The 22,828-nt window shown below is 33.2% G+C and overlaps 2 protein-coding genes across 4 annotated transcripts; one reads left to right on the top strand and one right to left on the bottom strand.

Annotated features, from left to right (window-relative positions):
• Positions 1–1,652: 1,652 nt before the first annotated feature.
• LOC107904614 (tripeptidyl-peptidase 2) lies at positions 1,653–15,877 on the bottom strand. The gene is made up of 34 exons (XM_016831044.2): positions 15,413–15,877; positions 15,215–15,293; positions 15,039–15,112; positions 14,096–14,205; positions 13,899–13,979; positions 13,238–13,324; positions 13,015–13,157; positions 12,570–12,720; positions 12,362–12,484; positions 11,954–12,037; positions 11,660–11,847; positions 11,366–11,540; positions 11,127–11,248; positions 10,967–11,046; positions 10,400–10,458; positions 10,013–10,167; positions 9,295–9,473; positions 9,061–9,173; positions 8,825–8,995; positions 8,247–8,375; positions 7,998–8,098; positions 7,775–7,892; positions 7,480–7,559; positions 6,872–6,944; positions 6,511–6,596; positions 6,350–6,401; positions 6,147–6,275; positions 5,899–5,970; positions 5,487–5,579; positions 4,802–4,897; positions 4,084–4,182; positions 3,705–3,797; positions 2,927–3,103; positions 1,653–2,109 (listed from the first exon to the last, which is right to left on the bottom strand). The coding sequence occupies exons 1-34, from the start codon at positions 15,612–15,614 to the stop codon at positions 1,951–1,953; spliced, it is 3,933 nt and encodes a 1,310-aa protein (XP_016686533.2). The 5' UTR covers positions 15,615–15,877; the 3' UTR covers positions 1,653–1,950.
• Positions 15,878–19,062: 3,185 nt separating this feature from the next.
• LOC107904613 (signal peptide peptidase-like 1) lies at positions 19,063–22,550 on the top strand. Of its 3 annotated transcripts, none has more exons than XM_016831041.2 (4): positions 19,063–19,186; positions 20,046–20,948; positions 21,855–22,055; positions 22,190–22,550. In XM_016831041.2, the coding sequence occupies exons 2-4, from the start codon at positions 20,151–20,153 to the stop codon at positions 22,304–22,306; spliced, it is 1,116 nt and encodes a 371-aa protein (XP_016686530.2). In that variant the 5' UTR covers positions 19,063–19,186; positions 20,046–20,150; the 3' UTR covers positions 22,307–22,550. The 3 variants fall into 3 exon arrangements, with proteins under 3 accessions (XP_016686530.2, XP_016686529.2, XP_016686531.2); XM_016831040.2 differs by lacking the exon at positions 19,063–19,186 and adding an exon at positions 19,199–19,335; XM_016831042.2 differs by lacking the exon at positions 19,063–19,186 and adding an exon at positions 19,237–19,515.
• Positions 22,551–22,828: the final 278 nt, after the last annotated feature.

Consider the following 22,828-nt stretch of genomic DNA (forward strand, 5'->3'; position numbering starts at 1 on the left):
AAAGCTAAAATTAAACAATTAAATGATAATTTTGTAATTTATTTCCGTTAGGTGATCACAAATGTTTTCTATCCCTTAGAACAAGATTCCTTGTAAAAATAGGAAATTCAGTTTGTAGAATGAAAATCGATACGTAATCATTTGAATTATGTTTTTGTATTCGTTAAAAGTACAGGGTGCAATTTTGTTAACACATTATGTGTTGTATTATGGATAGGATTGGAAGGTAAGGTTGTTTTATTGATGGTTTTGAGTCCTCCTTTGATCGTATAGAGGAAGAAAAATGTTTGGCCGTCAAGATATAATCTTTCTCAAATGTGGTAAAATCTTTATAGTTAAAAAACATTAAAACTATATTTGATTGGTTGTAATAGACTATGTATTTCACACTTGTTTAGGCTTAATTCTCAAATCTACAACCAAACAAAAGGTTAGGTTTAATGGGCTGTTTAAGTTCCCATTACAATTCAGGGATTGAATACAATTTAGCAACCCTACATCTGAATTGTTGTTTGGTGTAGAGAAAAAAAAAATCCTCCAGATACCTATTCACATTCATCTTCCTCACCTAATCAAGCCATAAACCACCTAGCTCATTCAATTTCAGTGAACCAAGAAATCTCTTCATTGAAAGGCAACGCTACAATGATGTTATTCGTTTCAGTATAACACTCCGTCACAAGGTATGTCTCAATCTCTCTGTGCTTAGATTATACTCCATTTGATTTGATATTTCCTTAAATATATAATTTCTTTTTTGTCTTTTCACTCTAACCCCCCATCTTAATTCATTTGATTTTTGATGTTAATGATTTATTATGATTTCTGATTCTTTTAAGCTCTTGGTAGCAAATCTCTCCTCTTACTCTCCATCAAAGTAGGCTTTGTTCAATTTCTTATTTCTGTAAAAATTGGTCTGCCCACTTATCTATATAATTAAATGCAGAATTATTAATCATTCGTGGCTTTTTCTTATATCTATTCTCTTAAACTATAGGAATACGATTACATTATTAATTCTATCATGATACTCGATTCTATTTTATTTATTAGTCTATTATGATACTCATTCACTATTCTATTCCGACAATAAAAAAAAAAAAAGAACTCTATTCCATTATAATTCATGATCACCGAATCAATGGTTGTGATTCTCAATCCAATTTCAACTAAATAATGATTAATTCAACCAAGCTCAACCGATTTTCCATTCCAGTTCAAAAAATTCACGATCTAATCAATCTAGTTCCAACTATGACCTAGTAACAAACTTATGTTTGTTTCAATTCTTTAACACCAAATTCAATACTAAGATTTAAGTTGATGAACAATTGCCATATGTAAACTTTGCCCAATTATATTTCAATTCTTAGTGTTAGTTTAATGTTAATTAAATTCTATTCTATAGGTCATATATTCATATAACCGTACGTTTTACTGGTAAACTCCTAAAAAACTCCTTAACAATCCTTTCCCATCCCCTTCTTTACAAATACCCAAAAATGATTCTTTTAAAAAAATTGATTAAATTATGAAATCAAATTAACCAACCTAATCGATTGAATCAATTTTAAACCAAAAAAAAAAACGAAGCTCTGATTGATTGGATCTTCCACCTGCCTTTCTTTTAACCATGACAGAGAACATTTAAATTACTGAAAATCATGACATTGATTTTTTTTTAATTTTAGCTTATTCTAATACAAAGCATACAAAGATAAAATTAAACAGTGATAACGTTCATCCATAATTGCACGACCAACACTGACCTCAAACAAATCCCCCACTCTAGTAATGAAAAACACGTCATGGTGTTTTTCTAGTACGACAGATAAGGGTGAAAGTACAATCATCTCCTTGGTTTATTATTATGACAAGCTATCATCAATTCCTTAAAATGTTCAATGTTTTTCATCAGATTGAAATTGGGTCTCATAAAATTTACTAACCTTAGAACAGGGGCAAACTTGGTGGGAACCGCACATGCATCCATTGTCTTTCATACGTTGATAAATGATTCCATCCAATCTCATCCAGCAATGACAGCTTCATTTCGTAGAATTTCTTCTTTGGTGGCTCTCCATCATCCTGAATCATGTCATTTAGTACCTGCGACAATAGCAGATACTTGAGCTCAAGTTCCAGTACAGGGGAAACTAACCACATTTGAAGTCAACTAATGGGTTGTATCGGAAAATAACTTGTGAACAGCCTAAGGCAGTAACTAGCATAAGCCTAAAAACATATCAAGGGATAGAGAATCATTCCACATAGTATTCAAACATTTTTTTTCCAGGCTGACAAGTGATATAAAGCATTGACAATCCAAGTTTCTTACAGTCCTCGTTCTTTCACTTCCAATTCTTTATTCCTATTATGAAATTAGTGGTTTGTATTGAAAGAGGGAAGAGACTTGAATTGAAATAATAATAAATGCATCAATATTCTTAAGGGGATCCATTTACACCTGTGTAAAACTAAAGTAGTTCTATATCATTTAATATCTTTTTGAATGATTAATATTTTAACAACCCAACTGTTGAATTTATCGATATAATTATACTTATCATACATGCAATTTTTTGAACCGATTCAATATGATAGATCTAAAATATTGTATATATTAATATTTATTGAATAGTTGAAAGTTTTTCAAATAAAATAAATAATTGAAAATTTAATATGCATGATCTATATAAACAAAATATGAAAATGACAAAACCATTAAAATATTAATCGAACAAAAAGACAAAAAAGGGTGTAAGATCACTCTAGTTTTATACCGGTTTATGTAGATAGTTTCCTATATTATTATTGTCATAGTTTCAAATGCATTTTAAACAAAATACCATTCAACTCATCAATTGAAATTTTCATCAGGTAACTTCTTTTTAGTGCTTACTAGGATTGTAAGAAGAGAAAATACCTTCAGTGCAGTTCCAAGCCTCCCAAATCGCCTCTCCCGCAGTACATAGAGGGTGCCATATTTAGAGGACTTCACATCTACCCATTTTGTCAGTTCTTTAAAGTTTTCCTCAAATAAGTCTGACCGGAGATCAGAACTGACAGCTTCACTTGCAGCCAAGGCTGAAGGTTTCTCACCCTATAATGGTGATGAAGAAAATGATTAATTCCAATGAAGATGATAAACCACCATAAACATGCTGATATAAACAATCTCAGCACCATAAAACCAATTAGAAATAGGTGGAGATGCCCGATATAACACCACAGAAAACCCAATATTTAACATATGTAGGATAAAATCACTTAACACTTCCCTCACGTGTAGTTCACACATCCTACAAGTGGACAATCTCACTAGAAGTCGTCAACATCAATGGGGTAGACATGCTGAAAAACGTAACAGAACCTGGGCTAAAACTAGTAATGAGACGTATCAAATTCACCAACGAACTAGCAAGAAAAATGTAATGCAGAATGGAGATTAGTTCAAGACATTAAATTCCCTCAGCTCTACCAAAATAATAGGTTTTGCATAACGGCCATGGGTTTTATTTTTGTGCCATTGCTTCATATCTTCGTCTCAGTAATGGACTTATAAAGTTCACTTTTCTTTGTGAATATGTATGTCAATGTTTCTTTCCACTTTGAAGAAAAGATTAGAAAATAACCAATATCAGTTAGATAATAAGCTTATTTAAATTGGAAAATAACCAGGTGATACATATACCAAACAATACCTTTATAGATTCAATCTCAGCCAGTGCAAGTCCTTTTTGGTACAGTGCTTCTGCTAATCGATCACGAGTTGTCTCCATCTTCTTCTTATTTTTCTGAAGAAATTAAAAAGGGAAGGGGGGTTCTCATACATTTTGTGTATAAACCGCAAACACTAAACCCCTAATGATGCACTAAAGCATAAATGAAATTGCAGCACAGGAAACACCTTGGAGACAATCATAACCATTGAAAAATAAAAGTCAAGAACAAAAAATACGTTTAGCAACTTCAATTCTGATAATATACTTGGCTGAATTTACTAAGAGGATGTTCAGCATAGTATGAGCAAAATGATGGAAAGGGTAGAGGGAAGAGCAAATTGACAATTTAAAACCGAACCTCTGAATCCTCATCCTCAGGATCAGCTTTAAGTGAAAAGAGTTTTGCCAGTTCATCTGCATCGATACTATCAATCACCTCATCTGCCGCACTTATAATCTGAAAAGTTCAACTATATTAGTTAAGGAAAGCATTTATTTCAGATTTTCCATTTCAGTTTTGAGTACTGTAAAAGATAAACTGACAACCTTAATATCAGTCTCTTAGCTACTTCTCATGTTTGGTATTTTTATATATTCTGGCCAGTATTTTTTGCTAAATACATAAACTTCAAGCATCTCCAGTAGATGCAGGTTATGAACTTTCAACAAGTCCCCCACTAGAACCAAGAGAGGGTTCAAATTTTAGGCCTTCATGGGGCTCACTTAAATATCGTTATGCTTAAAAATAAATAAAAAAAAGAATATGAAAGCTAGCAACCTATAAGGATACTTTCCACTTGATACCAAAAAATGAAAAAAAAACAACTTTTAGGCATGCATATATGTCATCTTTACGAGTTAAATAAGTAACATCCACTCTGAAGTGAGTCATTGATTTACCACATTATATCTCTGAAGGTAGTTCAGATTAGCAACATTGAGCAACTGAGAAGAGTTACATGGCAGCAAAGCACAAAACAAAATGAAGGGAAAAACCTCAACAAGACACTTTACAAAGCAAACTCAAGAGAGCCATCAGCATTTTCATACCAAAATATGCTTTCAATACGACTCACCTTTTCATAATAGTGGATTTTGTCCCCAATATTGCTTCGTGAAAGCAAACTTTCCAAGATCTTTACAAGCAATGGAGTGTACTTAGGGTACTCAGACTGCCAAAGAACACATGTTACATATTAAAATAGGTACAGCACACTATTGACTGCCTAAGACAAGCAGCTCCAAAAACATCCACTTCCAGATTTAGACATGTTTTCATCTAGTTTCAGGAATTATATGGCAACTAAAACACAATTGACTGCAACAAGCTACAATAGCACACTTCTCCCACTAAAAAATTAACCGGACTGAAAATGGAGGCCGCTAAACCTTCTCTGCCATTTGACAGCCATTTAGACAGTTATAAGACAATAATCAGCTTGTACTTAAAGAACTAATAAACTTAGGTGCTGCAAAATTATTTTTCAGGTATAACTTGTACGTAAATTTTACATACCACTTATTCCTAGCTATAATATTGCTACAAGCACACCGCTATTTGAAAAGAAAAAAACAGAACACTCAACCTGATATATACTAGACTTGCAATGTAGCATTCACTAACCAAGAGACCCTTTGACAGAAAGTGGAGAAAGTAACGCTTAGGGAGAGAGGATGACTCCTCATAAAGAAATATATCCTTCTTCAACTCTTCGCATAGAGTACACCTAAACTAAAGAAAGGACGACAGAGAGTTCTAACCTTGAGAGATTGAGCTAATTTTTTCCATTCTGAGCGATCTTCATCACTATCTTGCTTCAGGCTTCCAAAAACCTTTATTTTTGCCTCTCGAACCTGATTGAGGAATTGAACAAGCATTACTCCATATGTTAACACCAGAGAAAACAAATGTTTTAAAAAGCTAGTTGATCTTGATGAAATTTGTTCCGGTTATCTTAATCGATACCATACAATAGTAAAAATTTTTCAAAATAAATGAACTATTCAAAGCAAAAAACACCAAAGTGATTATATGAATATATGGGCAAAAAAAATCATTAAGTTAATATAAGAGATTATTATAGTTTGACAACATTTAAAAAGTATGAGAAAAAAACTTTGCAACTATTTGATTACCAAATATCAAGGTTAGCATAAACATTTGTGCAAGTACCTCTTCTTGTAAACGTTCGGCCATAGGTTTAGTGCTAGCTGAAGAAGAACCTTTGCCTTTGTCTTCATCAATCTGTCAATGAAATGCCATGAGTCATGGCAGAAGAAAGAAGAATGCAAAACATGGAAGTAAAGCTCCAGAGTGCATCACTTAACCATAGAAGCATTATTAGGCCTTCCCATAAGTACCATACAAGGTGTAATAGAAATATGTAAATATTACATGGGTAAAGGCAAAAGTATCACAACCTTGCTGGGTGGCACCACATAAGATATCTGATATGATACAGGATTCTTCTGTGGATTTTTTCCCTCTCCAGCATATGATAGGTTCCCGTGTGATATTGCTCCCAGCAATACAGATCCTTGTGAGGAACACTGCAGGAACAATTCAATTGTTACATCTTCTATGCTGTTTACTTAAGTAAAAGAGACATCAAAAAATGTACTACCTTTGGAAGCTTATCTTTGTTTGGTGGACTTAAATAAAATGATTCCTTTATCCTGAAAAATAATGCTTCAAGTTAATTAGAGAGTAAAAATAAGAAAACAAATTGGACAGGATTGCTGTGAATAGCCTAGATGAATTACATATATTCGAAATCAGACATACCCTGGAACCAAAATAGAATATTTAAAGGTACCATTCCCCATCACGGGGCCATCTGGTTCAGAGAAAAAGTTCAATGGAATAATGTCCTGATTTCAAAATAACCACAGGGATAGTAATGAGCATACCTCATAAACCTTTCCAAACAACCATGGAAGATGAAAATAGCTAAAGAAATCAATACTAATTTAAAGCAATTTGACAATACATCTACTATTATGCCAATAGAAAAAATACAAGACCTAAGAGGCAATGGTTAAACCATTTTCTGCATGCATGCCTTATAATTTAGAAGCAGTGCTTTTAATATAGAGCCATTTCTAACGTGAATAAAGAAAACAAACAAACAAAGACACGATATTACCTTTTCCTCCAAATTCCTTTCCAGAAACAGAACTAATTGCTTCATTTTTTCTAAGTACTGGACATTGTCATGCCTGAAACATGATAAGTCAATGTAAGTGAAAGCAAGCTTGGATTGAAGCATCTCATTAGAAGAGATTGATAGGATGAGAATTCCTGTTTGCAGCTATCCTACTACAAAACCAATTTCCTAAACCTTCAAAAACAAGAAAGAAAATGGAATATAAGAACAGACAATCTCAAAGTTACAAGATAATCGTGATATTCAGGAATTCCTTTAATTAGCTAAAACCAGAACAGAGGGCCTATAAAGGAGTTGTTTGGGGGCTAGGGAGGAGAAAAGCCACACCAGTATCCAAAAGAAACTAATTTCATTTGATAATTTTTAGCCACACACGACTTGGTTTCAGCAAATGGAAGGAAATTTTTTTATTTATTTTCAAGAGGTCTTTTTTGTACTAGAGTTTTACTCATCCTTCTAATATTGAGTTCGAATTAGTACTAATTATTTTAACACTTATGTATGGTTAAGCTTGCTTTTCCTTGATTTAATATACTAAATAACCAAACGAGGCATGAATGTCTAGTATAAAGCACATCTATAAGTACCTTAAGTACAGTCGCAGTGAGTATTCACCCTTTGGAAGTTGTGAAGAGGCTGGATAACAATCACCCATTGCATATACACGCTATAATTGATGAGAGCAAAAGGATTTTAACAGGTCAGCAAAATTGTGGCACAAGAAGGAAGTAGGAGCAAATTAGAAACCCATTATGGTAGAACAGAATAAAGCACTGGAGATGTAAAATGTGGATTCTACATGATTTGGAATAAAGCATATTTGTCCAGATTTGTTGCTACTGATTCTTTTCAAAATGATTGACAGTACAAATAAAAATGTACCTTGTTTGTGTCAGAAATCATGTAAAATTGGGACTCAAATTTTGTGTCATATATACGATTATTGAGCAATGGAATATGCGGTTTCACTTCTGCTCCATCTTCCAATTTAAAGTGGTAACTGTAGAAGCAAAAAAAGTAAAGCGCACAAACAGTAATTGAAGTGATTGATTACATATGCACATATAAAGGACATTCTTCCATAAGCAACTGAAAAAATACACACGTTAGTGTCAATGCCAGTATCTGTTTCCCTGATGGTAATTTGTCACGATTAGTTGGAAGAGTACAAAGTTTTGCCTCAGTAGGTCGATATGGAACTCTTATCTGCATATTGAACATATAAAAAAAACAGAAAATTAAAAAAGAGCGTCTTATTAAATCCAAGCAAGAACATCAAAAGGAAAGCAAAAAGCCCAAAGGAAGAGAAAGCCTAAATGGCCTACATGGCACTGTACAGGATAGACTTCATTACCTTGTTTAAAGTAGCAGTAGGGGCAAGTCTTTCAGAGGCCAATAGTGCTTCAGCCTCAATTCTGATGGGTGCTTCACTTCCATCAAGGACTACTTCAGTTCTGTTGACTCCAATTCCATGAAAGACGATCTAAACCATTCATAAAAAAGAACCCAAACATAAGACTCTCAAATGCAAGATAATTTAAAACAGTATTCCCAAGTTCGCTTCATTGAGATACCACAACTTACAGAGCATGCAACAGTAAATAAGTAAAAGATACTAGGTAAGGTTCTCACAAGCCAAAACTAAAACAAAACTTATGCAGGATAAAGCATCGTTGACATAGGCATGGCCCCAGGTTGGGGAAACACATCTAGAGAAGAAAGCAGAAAATCAAGAAAATTGAAAAAGAAAAGTAGACCATCCAAGTGCAACTTCAACAAAATGGTCTAGGGTGGCAAATATTCACTAACTGAGCAATTATAGAAGCAGTAGTGATAGTAGGAGATAAAATAAAAATAAAATGAACCGATCAAATAATCAGTAGAAAAGTTATTAGCAGAAGAAAGTTTCTAGATTTTTTGACAGAAAATTACCTCAAAATCTACAATTGTCGTCTCGTGACTTCCCATGCCACTTGACCAAAACTGAGCTATTGCTAATTCCATTGTTTGACCACCTACAACAGGAAAGTCAAAGCTTTTGGCAGTAGGAGAAGAAAATGTTACAACACTCTCCCACTTGATAGGCCTTCTCAATGGACAGAGCTGCACATTTTAAAACAAGTCAAGACTTAGGTCAATCTGGTATGGGTTCAAAGTGCATGCTATACCTGAACGGTGTCAACAAAAAATCGTCTACTAGTATCAAACCCAGATGTCCTCATGGTAGCCTCAACCCAACTAGCACCAAGCGGTACTTCTATATACCTTCGTTCTATGTGGCCTAGACAACCACAAAGGAGAAAAAGGGAATCAACTCATGGAACAATCATAGCATGAAAGAATTTTTAATGTATAAAGGGTACAGAAAATATAAGTTGGGACGAATTCTATGACAAAATAACCTGGAAGGAATGACATCTTTGAGAATGAAACCAGTGGTGGCCGATTCAATACAGCCTTGGGCTTTGTTATAGTAATTGGAATTCTGAACAAAGGACCACGCCATGGGGCTTTGCAATCAATTCCATATACTTCATAATAGTGCAGCCCATCAGCCAGATTGAAGGGATCAACAACTACACTGAAAAGAAACGAAAATAATGCACCATTATCAAACAAGCAATCTTCCAAGATCACAAATCTAAGCATCCAACCCAAAACCAATTGGTAAGAGATGGAGGGCCCAATAAAACCACTAGAAACCCGATGCATAACAGATATGAGATAACACTACTTAATACTCCTCTTTTGTGTAGCTGTTAGGACCTACACATGGACAACTTTACTGGAAGAACAACATAACAAAACCCAGACTCAAACATCTTACTCATCCAATCATAAACCCATTAGCAAGAGGTGGAGAGGCCCAACTTTAACATACAACCATATAAAACCCAATACTTAACAAAGTGGGATAACATTACTTAACACATCAAATATGGAAATTACAGAAATTTTGATTCATCTACCTTACAACTCAAAAGAGGATGGCAAAATAAATAAATTGTAGTAAAATGAAGTTCACAAAAATGAATAAAAAAATTGGAGTTGATAGACAAACTGCACACAATTTATTAGAAATAAGAACTTTCATATGGGTAGTGAAGTATGTTTACTAACTTGAAGGTGCGCCCATTATGAGTGAGGAGAAGATACTCAGGTGCTCTCACAACTGCATTATTACTAGAGCGCAGCTCAATACACTCCTCAAAGGGAACCAATTGTTCTAATTTACTTGCATCATCATGAAACCTTGGTTCAACATGCACTGCCCACTATTTAAGATGTAAGTTTAGCAGCTTTAAAAATCAAGGATAAGCAGAAAACATGAAGTTGTAAGGCAGGTGGGGATTGAATATCAGAAACTAAAATAATCATTTTTTTTTCCTTTTGAAAATGAACACTTAATGAAGGGAACACCACATAATTATTTAGTAATAAATGAAAAGCAAAGAGCAAAAAAGTAGCCATGGACAAAAAAGTTATAAAGTATATAAATCAGCACACCTCAGTAGACTGTTGGCAAGCAGTAGCCTCTCTTAGGTAGATGCCTCGTGATATAGGAGCTGCAAGTGAAATACACAGTAAAATGGATTGTAAATGCATGAATGAGATGGACCAAAGGACAAGCAGTTCCTAATGGAATAGGTAACAAAGCAACTTTCCCACCTACTGCCACTAAATCACCACTTCCCCATGTCAAACTAGCGCAAAAGATAGTTAAGTTCCATAGCTAAATCCAGAATCCATTGAGAGAACTCAAGCTTCTAAACGTTCTCATTTGCGAAATGGATGCTCATAACAAACAGGATATTAAATAAAAATCAGAAAAAAGCTGACTCCCAATATCAAAGCAAGTCCTTAAGAAGTTAGATAAAACATAAAAAGTTTATCATTATTGCTCTTGGCACTAGGTAGAGTTTATCAATTTAAAACAAAAAACTCTTCTATTAATGATTTGAGGCTTGCCTCTGATATTTAATGAACATCCACAAATTTTTGGATCGTAAGTATAATAGTACTGAACACATTGAACACTGGATAGCATTTTTCAGCACATCAACCTAAACTTACTTGATTTTCCAGATTGATTAACCTTTATTTGATAACAAACACATGAAAGATCTTGAGACTTCTGTATATATTCATATGCTCTGCCAAACATAAGAATCAAAGAAGTTCAGAACTAAGAAATAATATATAAAGAAGCAAAGGATATGGCCAAATTTCCTACTTGTCAACTTGCATAAGCCCTTGACCAGCGGTTAGCTTATCTTCGGGCAAACCACCTACAGGAATGGATGTATTCTCAAGAGCTATCCTTACACTATATGGGCTCACAGGAATTCCCTCAGCCTACAGACAACATTAGATAATTTTCCTTTAGACACCACAACAAGAGGGAAAAAATGGAGAGGGGAAACAAACAATCAAAAACTCAAATAAAGGAACTCAAATAATCCAAAGAAAAACCTTCATAGCACTAATAAGCAGTGCGATTCCCCCACAAGCAGATGGAGACGCCATTGATGTTCCATTCATGAGCATGCGCCCTTGGAGAGTCCAAGTAGGAACAGGGGCAACAGCCCCTCCAGGAGCACTTATACAAACTCCAAGATCTCCATCAGCTGTTGGTCCTCGGCTGGACCTGCATCCATTGCAACCAATTTCAACGAGTTAAAGATGAACAAGGACAAGGATTGAGAGCTGGAAAAAGTGAGACTATATGTTTGAAGGCCAAACATGGAAGAACTGAAATTATCTTACCAAGTGTACTCAAGCCCTTCGGGTGGAGGTTCAACTACAGAATGAGCACCTGCAGCCATTGCAGGAGAGACATATGCACCAACTCCTATGATGCTTGAAGAGGTACCACCTGGAGCACCAACTGTGCTCAATGCTGGCCCACTATTACCAGCACTACTCACAAATATCAAACGATATTTATTCACGACCTAAATTAGACCCAAAGATGACACCCATAACATCTTAGAGAGAGAGGAAAATGAAGGTAAACTACACTAAACAATTATGCCTATAAGGAAAATTTGGTGTTCTTACTTCATTAACAAGATCAACAAAGCGTCCATAGTCAGGTAATAATGTAGGTTCTCCGTAGCTCATGTTGATCAGATCACATTTATGCTGTGAAATAAAAAGGAGGTAAAACAGCCAAATGGTTACAATTAAAATGTACCAGATTGAAGTCAGTGATATGACACATTGACACAAAGGGACACCCAAGTACCATTTGCAGTACAGAGACAATATGCTAAAATAGCTAACCACCAACACAAAATGAATACAAACATCAAAAGAAAATATGAATATATGTTCTATGCTCATATTAAAGGAATGAATAGACTGCAGATATGCCAGATGGTCAAAAAAAATCAAGATAATAAATGCCTCAAGGGCCATAACAACACAAAGGTGAATAAATCATCAGAAAAATGCACTTTTAACCACCTCCACAGCAGCTATTAGTGCCCGTGTCAAGCCTGTTCCAGTCTCCATCGAACCTAAGCGTGCATCTCCAATTTTACATGAAATTATCTGGGCTCCAGGTGCAACACCATTTAACAAGGGCTCCTAAACCATCATGCAAATCAGAAGACATTTTTTATGAGAACTCTGAAAAGAAAATGCCATAAACCATCAGTTAAGCATACAGTACCTGTGGGTGGAAAGCAGTAGCAATACCAGCAACATGAGTAGCATGAGGAGAGCAGTCTGTAACAATACTTAAGATGTTTCCCTCGTCATATACATTAACAACAAATGTACAAGCATCTAATTCACTAAATATGCCATATTTCTGTTCAATCCTGCAAGGATTATTTCAGTAGAGTTAGATAATAATTATATTATGTTTGTTTCAGAAAAAACGAAGCACAAAATCAAAGAGGGGCACTTAAAATTTTTTAAGACAAGTGGTTAACAATATGAAACAATATGCAAATAGAATGCCACGTGCAACCAGCCAAGCAAAAATCTAGCAAGGAGCTTCATTAATATTAACATTCTCCATCATTAAAAAACCACTTCATTGCCTTTGTATAAATTTCTGCCAAAGAAATAGTAGTCAGCCAGGTGATAAGATAAATGACAAAGACACAGACCTGTAATTAGTTAGGGGCACAAAATCAGCCAGTTTCCCACATTTACGATCATCATGAAGACTCTGAGTGTCAAGAGCAACCCTCCATAATTCTCCATCATGCCATACGACAGCATCTATAACAGGTCCTTTATCATCATAGCTCTAGCACATTAACGTGAGAAAAGCTCAGAACAATGTAAATTTAGTTAAATAAAAGCAATTAATAAATCCTTGGTACTCACATCGCCCTGCTTTTTTAAGAGGTCTATTCTATTCTGGAGATCTTCACGAGCCCTTTTCAATTTTAGATCCTCCACTTTTGTATATTTCTGTATACATGGACATAGAAATTTTCAATTTTAGATCCTCCACTTTTAATGGTAACAAATGCATGCAGCACAAGTATGATGATAGAAATTTACCCACCATCTTTATCATGGAAGACTTTTCTACTTACCCCTAGAGAACCTTCATTATCATGGAAGAAACCAAACATATTTTGAAGCATATGAGCGATTAATGAACTTGAATTATAAGAAGGTTAAAATAATCACTTATCACCAAAATGAATGATACTGAGTACAGAAAGCATGTAATCTTTTTGTTGCTAACCAAAGAAAGAGCGAACTCATCCCTCAATGCTCATATATTTCAAATTGAAGTCAATCTTGCCAAATTAGTGAAGATATAATTAAGGCATTAGCTACACAGCACTGTCACAGCACAAGAAATAAATAAATCTGAAGAACTAGTTATGCATGCAAATATATATGGAATATATATTTGACAATTTGCATGCAATTATACCAGGTTTATTCAAACTAAAGAAAAACCTATTTGAAATATGAATATCTATGTCTATTATCATACAGAAAGAGATTAGCAAGTGGAATTTTCAACAACCTGATCAAATTCATCAAGATGCAATACAGCCTTTGCAATCTCCTCCTGATTCTTTTCATCCCATTTTCTCTTTCTTTCTTTCTGCAACATGAATAATGAAGGGAATAATAAGAAGACAGTCATTCATCAGTTAATTTATCATGGTCAATAGCAAAAATTCAAAAATTCTGATGAATTAAACAGAAAATAGTTCTTACCTTTATACGTGAAGTCAAAGTGTCAGTAAAGAGCTCATAAATCAATTTATAGCCCACATGCCACTCACCAGAAGGGTTTTTCCAAGAAGAATTGACAACCAATGAAGCCCCTATATATCATTTTTTATCAAAATACAGAACATGGGATCAGAAAATAGAAAGTCAAGTCAGAATCATGATTATGCTACAAGGATATATACAAAAAGACAATAGCACAGAACATTGCCAAGAAGCTAAATACTGTCACACAAGTACAAGAGAATAATCCACCATGCTCTGAACATTTGAAGATTCACACATTTTATTAACAAAGATAAAGTGAAGGAGAAACTATCCAAGAATTACATGAAAATAGACCCTATTGATCAATCGGAAGACAAACTACATGAATAACCTATCATTTAGCATTTAATTCAGTAAGTTTTAGCAACCACTCCAATGCAGAACCAAGTAAACCTCGAGGAACAAGAAAAGGAACTCCCATCTTTTGCTATAATAATATATATAATTACAAATGTGAATAATCTTTTGAACTAACAAAAATACTCTTATTATATTACTAAATTGACATTAGAATAATATTTTATTTTAGCATATTACTTATTAGAAGATTTACAAAATTATATATCCCCCATGTCAAGTCGAATTACACTTCTTTTCTATGTTGAATCGCACTTTCACTATGATTTTAATTATTCCCTTTGCTCGATAAGCAACGAACTATAATTGTAGATTAATTCGCACTTAATTTGTATTACAGATATTATAATATTTGAATTATCAAAATAAGTAAATATATTTCAAATATATTCAGCAAGTTGAACAATGATTGGTTTATATGTAATAAATTAAAATTAAAAACGTAAAATCACTTTATTCAAAATTAATCTACTGCACATTTCCATAATCACAAGTTCATCAAATATGTCAGCAATAATACAACCTGAAGCTCCTTGAATTCGACCATCTTTATCAGCCTTCACCACTTTTGAGGTATCAACATCTCCACTCCCAGTACTAAATAAATAAATAAATAAATTCTCAAGTAACTTTAAAATATAATAAGTAAATAACAAGTTCAAGAAATAGATAGTACAGCAAGCTGAAAAAAAGAAGTACCAGTCAATAACATCTAAGATCTTTGGCTTCCCATCTGATGTCAGTTGCAAGCCAGAAGCAGCAGGGTCAACACCAGAATCTGAAAACAACAATTTTAATCAAAAATTTTTTTTTAAAAAAGATCAAGAATCAAACACTTGCTTTCTTTTCTCTTCATTTACAGATTCTTTTTTTTTATTAACAGTCAAAAGAAGGTACCAAAGATTGCGATGACGGCGCCGCGACCGTCGTAATGAGGATGAGCTTCAATGAAGCGATCGGCGCCAATCTCCTTCTTCGGCATCAGAGAAGCTAAGAAAGTGTGCTCGTTCAGCTTGAAATTGTGAATACGCCCATTCACATCACCTCCGTCACCGCCACCACAAAAATTATTGCTAGTCTCGATCGAAGAACAAGGCATCGCAGTATAGTTACCACCGCGAATCCCGCTTCCGCTTCGATGATGACGCTCCTTTTTCTTTGAAATTATTAGTAATAAGTTTTAGCTTTCTGTTGGGTCCAGTGATTTTTATTTTTTTTCCCCTTTTGGTTACAGTGATCAGTACAGGCGGAAGAGTGTAAAATGGCGGAGATATTAAGGTCAATGGGTGGTTCAGTAGTCCCTTAAATCTCAAAAATCTTTTGCTCTTGGGATTAAGGGTGTTTTGGGAATTCCAGTGGCTTGTTGCGGTGCGTTATGGTAGAATGCCACATGTTTATGAGTCTGAGTGTCAGTTGGATAAGTGGGTTTTGATTTGGTAAAAGTGCGGGGCGGGCATGGCATGTAGTTAAATTACCCATTTTGTCCTTACATTGCAACGAAATGGCGTGTCTGTTTGTCATGTATGAAAAATGAAACAAAATGTTTATTCGTATTATTAGTTCATTTACATTATTTTCTTAATACTAAACACGTGAAGTATTATTTTATTTTATCCAGCTAGCTCTTCCTAGGCGTGTAGTGATTTATTTATTTCTTTGTACACATAAAAAATTTTATTTTATATTTTATCCAATAATCTCTTTATATTTTATATTTGTATGGTATCAAATGAGAATTCGGGTTGACTTAAAAACTTAGTAGCAGTGGATTTATCACTATTTTATTTGACGTTATTATTTTATTTAAGTATGATTTTTTCTATTTTTAAAGGAGGAATTATGGGTACAAATAAGCATGGTATAAAAAATAATAGTGAATAATTTGGATCCGTAGCTGATACTCTCTCTAAAACCTCCTCTATCTTTAATAGCAACACATTGCCTTGTTGGCATCGCTTGTGCGATTGGTTGGTTGCTTTCCTCTTTCAATGAACTAATGGGTTTATTTCGACTGTTTCATCATATTTTCGTTATTCATTCGTTGGATTCTTTCATCTCTTTAAGGGAGAGTTTGGCTAGAGTTTGCTTCTTTTTATTTTTCACTCATTCAGCATTGTTTCTCTACCACTATATTTGACTTGTCGAAGTAAATGGTTTTGGGCGATTAGGCTGTTGTTCTTGCCTCCATTTGGAGGTGTGGGCCTTTTACTAAGCTTGAGATTAACTCTAGTTCTCACCTCACCTTTTGTCTTCTTTGTGATTTGTCTTGCAGAGTTGATAGTTGTTAACGTGGAGAGTGCAGTTATTGTTGGGAATCAATGCACTTGTCTTGGAATGAGTGATTGAGCACCTTTTATTTGTGTTTTAACACGTCTCCATCCTTGGTCCTTGTTGCGATAGCTACAATGGATATCTAAATGCATTTTCTTTCTCATGGGAGGGATAAGTTATAGCATTCTAGCTCTCAAGTGCTTCAATTGCTTTGGCTCTTTTCTCTCTATGTGAACGACAAATATTGCTCTTTATAAAAAATAAAAGCTTAAAGAAAAACACACTTTGTTTGTAATAACATAAAAAAATATTTATTATATATGTATTATAATAGTTAAGCATGAAATAAAAATAATTAGTATAAATTTAAACTTGAATTAGAAAGATAAGTAATAACTCTTGTAAAAAATAATACATCTTCAAAATAAACTAAAATTTTTCATCCTCTTTACTAAAATTAATTTATGAATGAGACTAAACATTACTAATTAAATTAATTTATTACTAACTTATATACTAAATATGTACTAAAATTAAAATTAAGAATATTTTTAAATGTAAAAAGAAATTATCGTTAAAAGTGGAATGCTCAACAACCAAAATAAGTTCACAATATATAATACGGTATTGAAGCAAGTTTCAAATAAACATTAATAAAAATAAATGCATAGAAACAAAAGTAGGTAAATTAAACTTACATTAATAAATGTTATTTTCAAACTTTCTTTATTAAAAATAAAAAAGCCGTTTTTTCCTCCTTATTAAAATTAAAAATTTTATTAAGTATGCTTATGAAAATCATAAATTTAAAATACAGATCTATGTTTAAGAATAACATATAATAAACATATAATTAGTCATCATACACTCCAATTTTGTTGAGAGGTTAAAAGTTAATTTTTTTAAGTTTATTAAAAATATTATTGATATAATGGTAAAATATTTGTTTATAAATCCATCAAATACGAGTTCAATTCCTTAAAATGTTATTTTTTAATTATTTTATTTTAAAACTATATAAAAGTATGAAACAAATTAAAAAAAACCATCAAAATAATAATCATTTAATGAAATGGTATATTAAACATTTTTGAACTGTCCGTGGCACCAACTTAGAATTTTTATTAATAATATAGATATTGTTAACTCGTGACACCAATTAAGATAAGAATTTTATTAATAATAGAGTTGATACTCAATTAACCTGTGACACCAACTCAGGATTTTTATTAATAGTAGATATTTTGATAGGAATTAGTTTCTCACTTTGATTTTCAACTTTTACAAAATAATACATTTTTTTAATATTTAAGGACAAGTTTTAAAGTTATATATTAATTTTAATTTAATATGTAATTTTATACCAACTCAATCATGAGTTCTATTAATAGTATAGATATTTCAAGAAAAGGTTTCTCATGTCAATTTAGAATTTTCATAAAATGATACATTTTTAATATTTAAAGATAAATTTTAAAATTATACATGAATTTTAATTTAATATATAATTTTATATACCAACTCGGTTAATAAATTTATTATAGTATAGATATTTCAACAAGAGTTAGTTTTTCACTCTGATTTAGAATTTTTACAAAATAAGCATTTTTTTTAATGTTTAACGGTGAATTTTAAAATTTTACATGATTTTTTATTTATCAAGGTATCTATTGAAGCGAACCCAGTAACTAGTTTTTCGCATTTTATAAGCCCATTAAGAGATAGATGTTGCCACGAATTTTAAAACTACTCCATACCCAGGTCGATGATCAAACCCTTGACTACTGGTTAGTATGTATTTTTTTTAGATATAACCATAGCTATCTTTATTTGTATGGTTTAAGATTTATATTGTTTGACTAAGGGTAGTATTCATTACGTGGAATATTTGTTATGTGAAATTAAACTAAAAAAATATATAAAAAAATTAAATATCTTTAGTATTTAAATTTGGTAAATTTTTTAACTTAGATTTTTAAAATTTTTTTATCTACAATGATTTCAGAATTTGATAATTTTTTTAATTTGATCTTAGAATTTAGATTCCGTGAAGGTATGATGACCTTTCACGGCAACATCTAAATTTTTTAATTTAAAAAATTTAAAATTTTCCAATTCTAAAAATAAATGATATGGTACAATCATATAATACTTCATCATTGAACAAATATAGAATATATATTCAATGATTAAATTGAAAAAAAACTGTGAAATTCCAAAACTAATTAAATCCAGAAAAATTCAAGAAACAAATTAAAAAAAATCAACAACTAAATCTTGCTTTGTAAAAAATCATCTTAAATTAAAAAAGTAAAAACACTTGCCACCCAAGCTCAATTCATGAAGACAAAAGAAAATTAAAAAAAAAAAATCTGTCGAAGTGAATAAACCAAGTCCAAGGTTAGTCTTTAACGAAAATATCTTCTCCATAATCTTACCACATTATTTTTCTTAATCCTAATTTATGTTTCTTTCCCTTGTCCTTTTACTCATCGTCGAAGATCAAATTTTTGTTGTACATTTTTTTGGGGGTTAGAATATGCTTATATGTAAGAATTTATTTTATTTATTATTTTCTTTTCATAAAAATTTGTAAGCCTTAGATTGTCTGCACATATCTTGAGTAATTATCAGTGCGTTTCATCTTAAACTTTCTGCATGTTGATTTGTATGGAATTTAAGTTTCTGAGGTGATTTTATATACATCGACGTAAAACAGAAACGAAAATGTAAGTTTAATTGTTTCTCGACGAGAATGGTAGTCGTAGTTGAATGCAGCTAAGCTAAGCAATTGAATTAGGTCTAATGTGGATCTGGGGCTTCGTGTGATTAAAGAAAATTTGTTTGAATTGTAATTAAGTTTTTTTAGTTTTACATCTTTAAGACGTGTATGCAGTTAAATTTTTTGGATTTTAGGTGGTTGTTTGGAGCATATTTTCCTTCATGTCTCTGTTTGGCTTTTGAGATTTTATATGCAAAATCAGAGGAATGAATGTTGCCTCAAAAAGGATTAAACAGAATGGGGAATGGGATGCTAAGGTTGCAATTTTATAGATGACCTTTGTTCGTTTTTTTATTTTGAAAGTATGGCTTCTGCAGTGAAATTGATTTTTTTTTCCATTTTATCTTAAATTGTTATTCTTTTACCTGTAAAACATGATATATTAGTAGTGGCTAGGGCTGCATCAATTTTATTTGATTTAGCTACCGATCTGTTTTTAAGTGTTTTAATAGTTATTGAATTGGCATTGTTTTGCAGGTTGCATGGATTTCTCTGCTTATAGTGTTTAGGGAGGTTGTGCAACTTTGAGCTCATCGTGTGTTGTATTTGGTTTATGTGCTTAAAGAGCATACATGATTAGTTATGGAATCTTTATGGAAGCTTTTATATTTACTTGAACCTGCTCCCATGACTCTTATAGTTACGGCGATGGCTGTAACATTTGGATCTGCATTTCGTGCTCTGAATCATGGGAAAGAAATGGAGCGGAACCGTGACTTGTTGGAGGCATCAATTACTTTAGATAGGTCCCAAGCTCCAATGATCCCGGTAATGAGCTCCTGCAGCTTGCTATTGATGTTTTACCTTTTCTCGTCTGTCTCACAACTCTTGACTGCATTCACGGCTATCGCTTCTGTTTCATCCCTTTTCTTCTGGCTATCTCCTCATGTTGCTTACTTGAAATCGCAATTCGGTTTGGCTGACCCATTTCTGTCTCAATGCTGTTCGAAGTCATTTACAAGAATACAAGGGTTATTGTTGTTGGCATGCATCTTTATAGTTGCCACTTGGCTTGTTTCAGGTCATTGGATTTTGAACAATTTGTTAGGGATCTCTCTCTGTGTTGCATTTGTGAGTCATGTCCACCTTCCGAACATTAAAATATGTGCGATGCTTCTTGTATGTTTGTTTGTGTATGACATATTCTGGGTTTTCTTCTCTGAAAGATTTTTCGGCGCTAATGTCATGGTATCAGTGGCAACAAAGCAAGCATCAAACCCGGTTCACACAGTTGCTAATAGTTTGAGTCTTCCTGGCTTGCAATTTATAACAAAAAAGCTTGAGTTGCCTGTAAAGATTGTATTTCCAAGGAATTTGTGGGGTGGTGCATCCCCTGCTGGGAATACAGCAGACTTCATGATACTCGGTCTAGGTGATATGGTATGAAAGCATTATCTTCTGTATCTTCAAAGTAGTTTTTGTTACCTTTTGAAGGTGTCTTACTTGATGAAATTAGCCGTCATCATTGCATCTCATTATTTTGAGCCCAATTTTTCATGAATGAATATGTAGAATAATTCAGATATCTGTCTGCTATGCTGCTTCAGCAGTAATTACGGGCAACTTTACTGGTGCAATACTATTAAATTCCCTACAGTGAGACTTTTTTTTGTTTAGAGTTAATGTATTCAATTCATTATTCTCTTTATTTTCCCATGTCACATATCATGCGGTGCCTTGCATATTTGCATGTCTGTGTTGTTCTTTGTTACTGGGCAAACATTTATTAGTATCTATTTTAAGGTGCATTTCAAGTAAACCTGGTAATTCGAGTATTCGTGTTCATGTATTTTCTTGTGTTATATTCATGTTTAAAATGTTTTTATTTATATAAATTTTGACATGTTAATAATTTGTGGTTATATAGATTTTGCCATGTTCATGCATTCATGTCATGTTTTATAAGTTTTTTGTAGTTCTTTTTTTCCTGTATCATGTCTGATATTGTGAGGTCTAGTTTCGAGCTTTGAAAAGTTTGTTGTTATTACTTACTGCCCCTTTTCCCGGCATGATTGCCATTAGATGAACAAACATGTCCTCTCAATCAAATCTTAGTGTGCAGATGATACTTGCACAAGGAATACCAGTGCTGTGTACTTGTGGACCAACCATAAACAATTTGCAATTCATGGTTTTGTAACGACAAGCACTCCCAACTTATGCATGTGACATATTGAGAATAACATTCTAGCACTGTTTGCCAGTTCTACACTATTTTGCCGGTTAGTTTCCGTCTTTTTCCTTATCATTAAAGGTTCTGATTAATTTCATTTTATGTTCATGTAGGCCATTCCCGCCATGCTTCTAGCATTAGTCATTTGTTTTGATCATCGAAATAGTAGGGACACTGTAAATCTTTTAGATTTGCATTCCTTGAAGGGGAACAAGTATATATGGTATGCTCTTCCTGGGTATGCTATCGGATTGGTGACCGCCCTCGCAGCTAGCATTTTGACTCACTCACCTCAACCTGCTCTTCTTTACCTGGTACTTTGTTATCACTCTTATCAAACTACTTTATCAATATCCAATGCGGTTTACATTCAACGGGTAATAATATTTAATTGTTTTTCCCGGGTTCTTCTATGGCATTATATCCTCAATCCTGTAATTTTACACAGGTACCTTCAACGCTGGGACCTATATTTTTTATCTCATGGTTAAGGAAGGATCTAGCTGAATTATGGGAAGGAACCATGCCAAATCTCAATGACAAGGCTAGACAAATAGAATTGTGATCCCAAATCTCAATGACTAGGCTAAAACAAATAGAAGTCCGAACCATTTCTTTATGCGATACGACCATTAGGCCGATGTCAGGTTAATCGGAGCCTTTTGTTTGTATATTCCTTTTTGATGTTCTGTTATCGAAATGTATCAAACTTTTTTCGGCTTACCGGAACATGCCAGCCTGCCATTAGCTTATGAGTTAAGATGTTTGACTGATTTAAACTTTGACTTCATAATTGTGATTTTTTTTTATATCTTCCAAGTATCTAATTGTTAGAAAGGTCTATTACAGGGGCCAAATCTCAATGACAAGGCTAGATAATTAGAAGTCTGAGGCATTAGGCCACATCAAGTTACTGGGATCCTTTTTGGTTGTATATTCATCCTTTTGATGTTATGTGATCGAAATGTAACAGTGTTTTACAGATTTAAACTTTGAGTTTTTGCTAATGTGGCTTTGGTATAATTGCCCTAGGACTTAAGTATTTAGGTTCTAGGTGTTAACATTAATGGGAGACAACATTAATGGC

Source organism: Gossypium hirsutum, chromosome D11, assembly GCF_007990345.1.
Source record: "Gossypium hirsutum isolate 1008001.06 chromosome D11, Gossypium_hirsutum_v2.1, whole genome shotgun sequence".
NCBI lineage: Eukaryota > Viridiplantae > Streptophyta > Magnoliopsida > Malvales > Malvaceae > Gossypium > Gossypium hirsutum.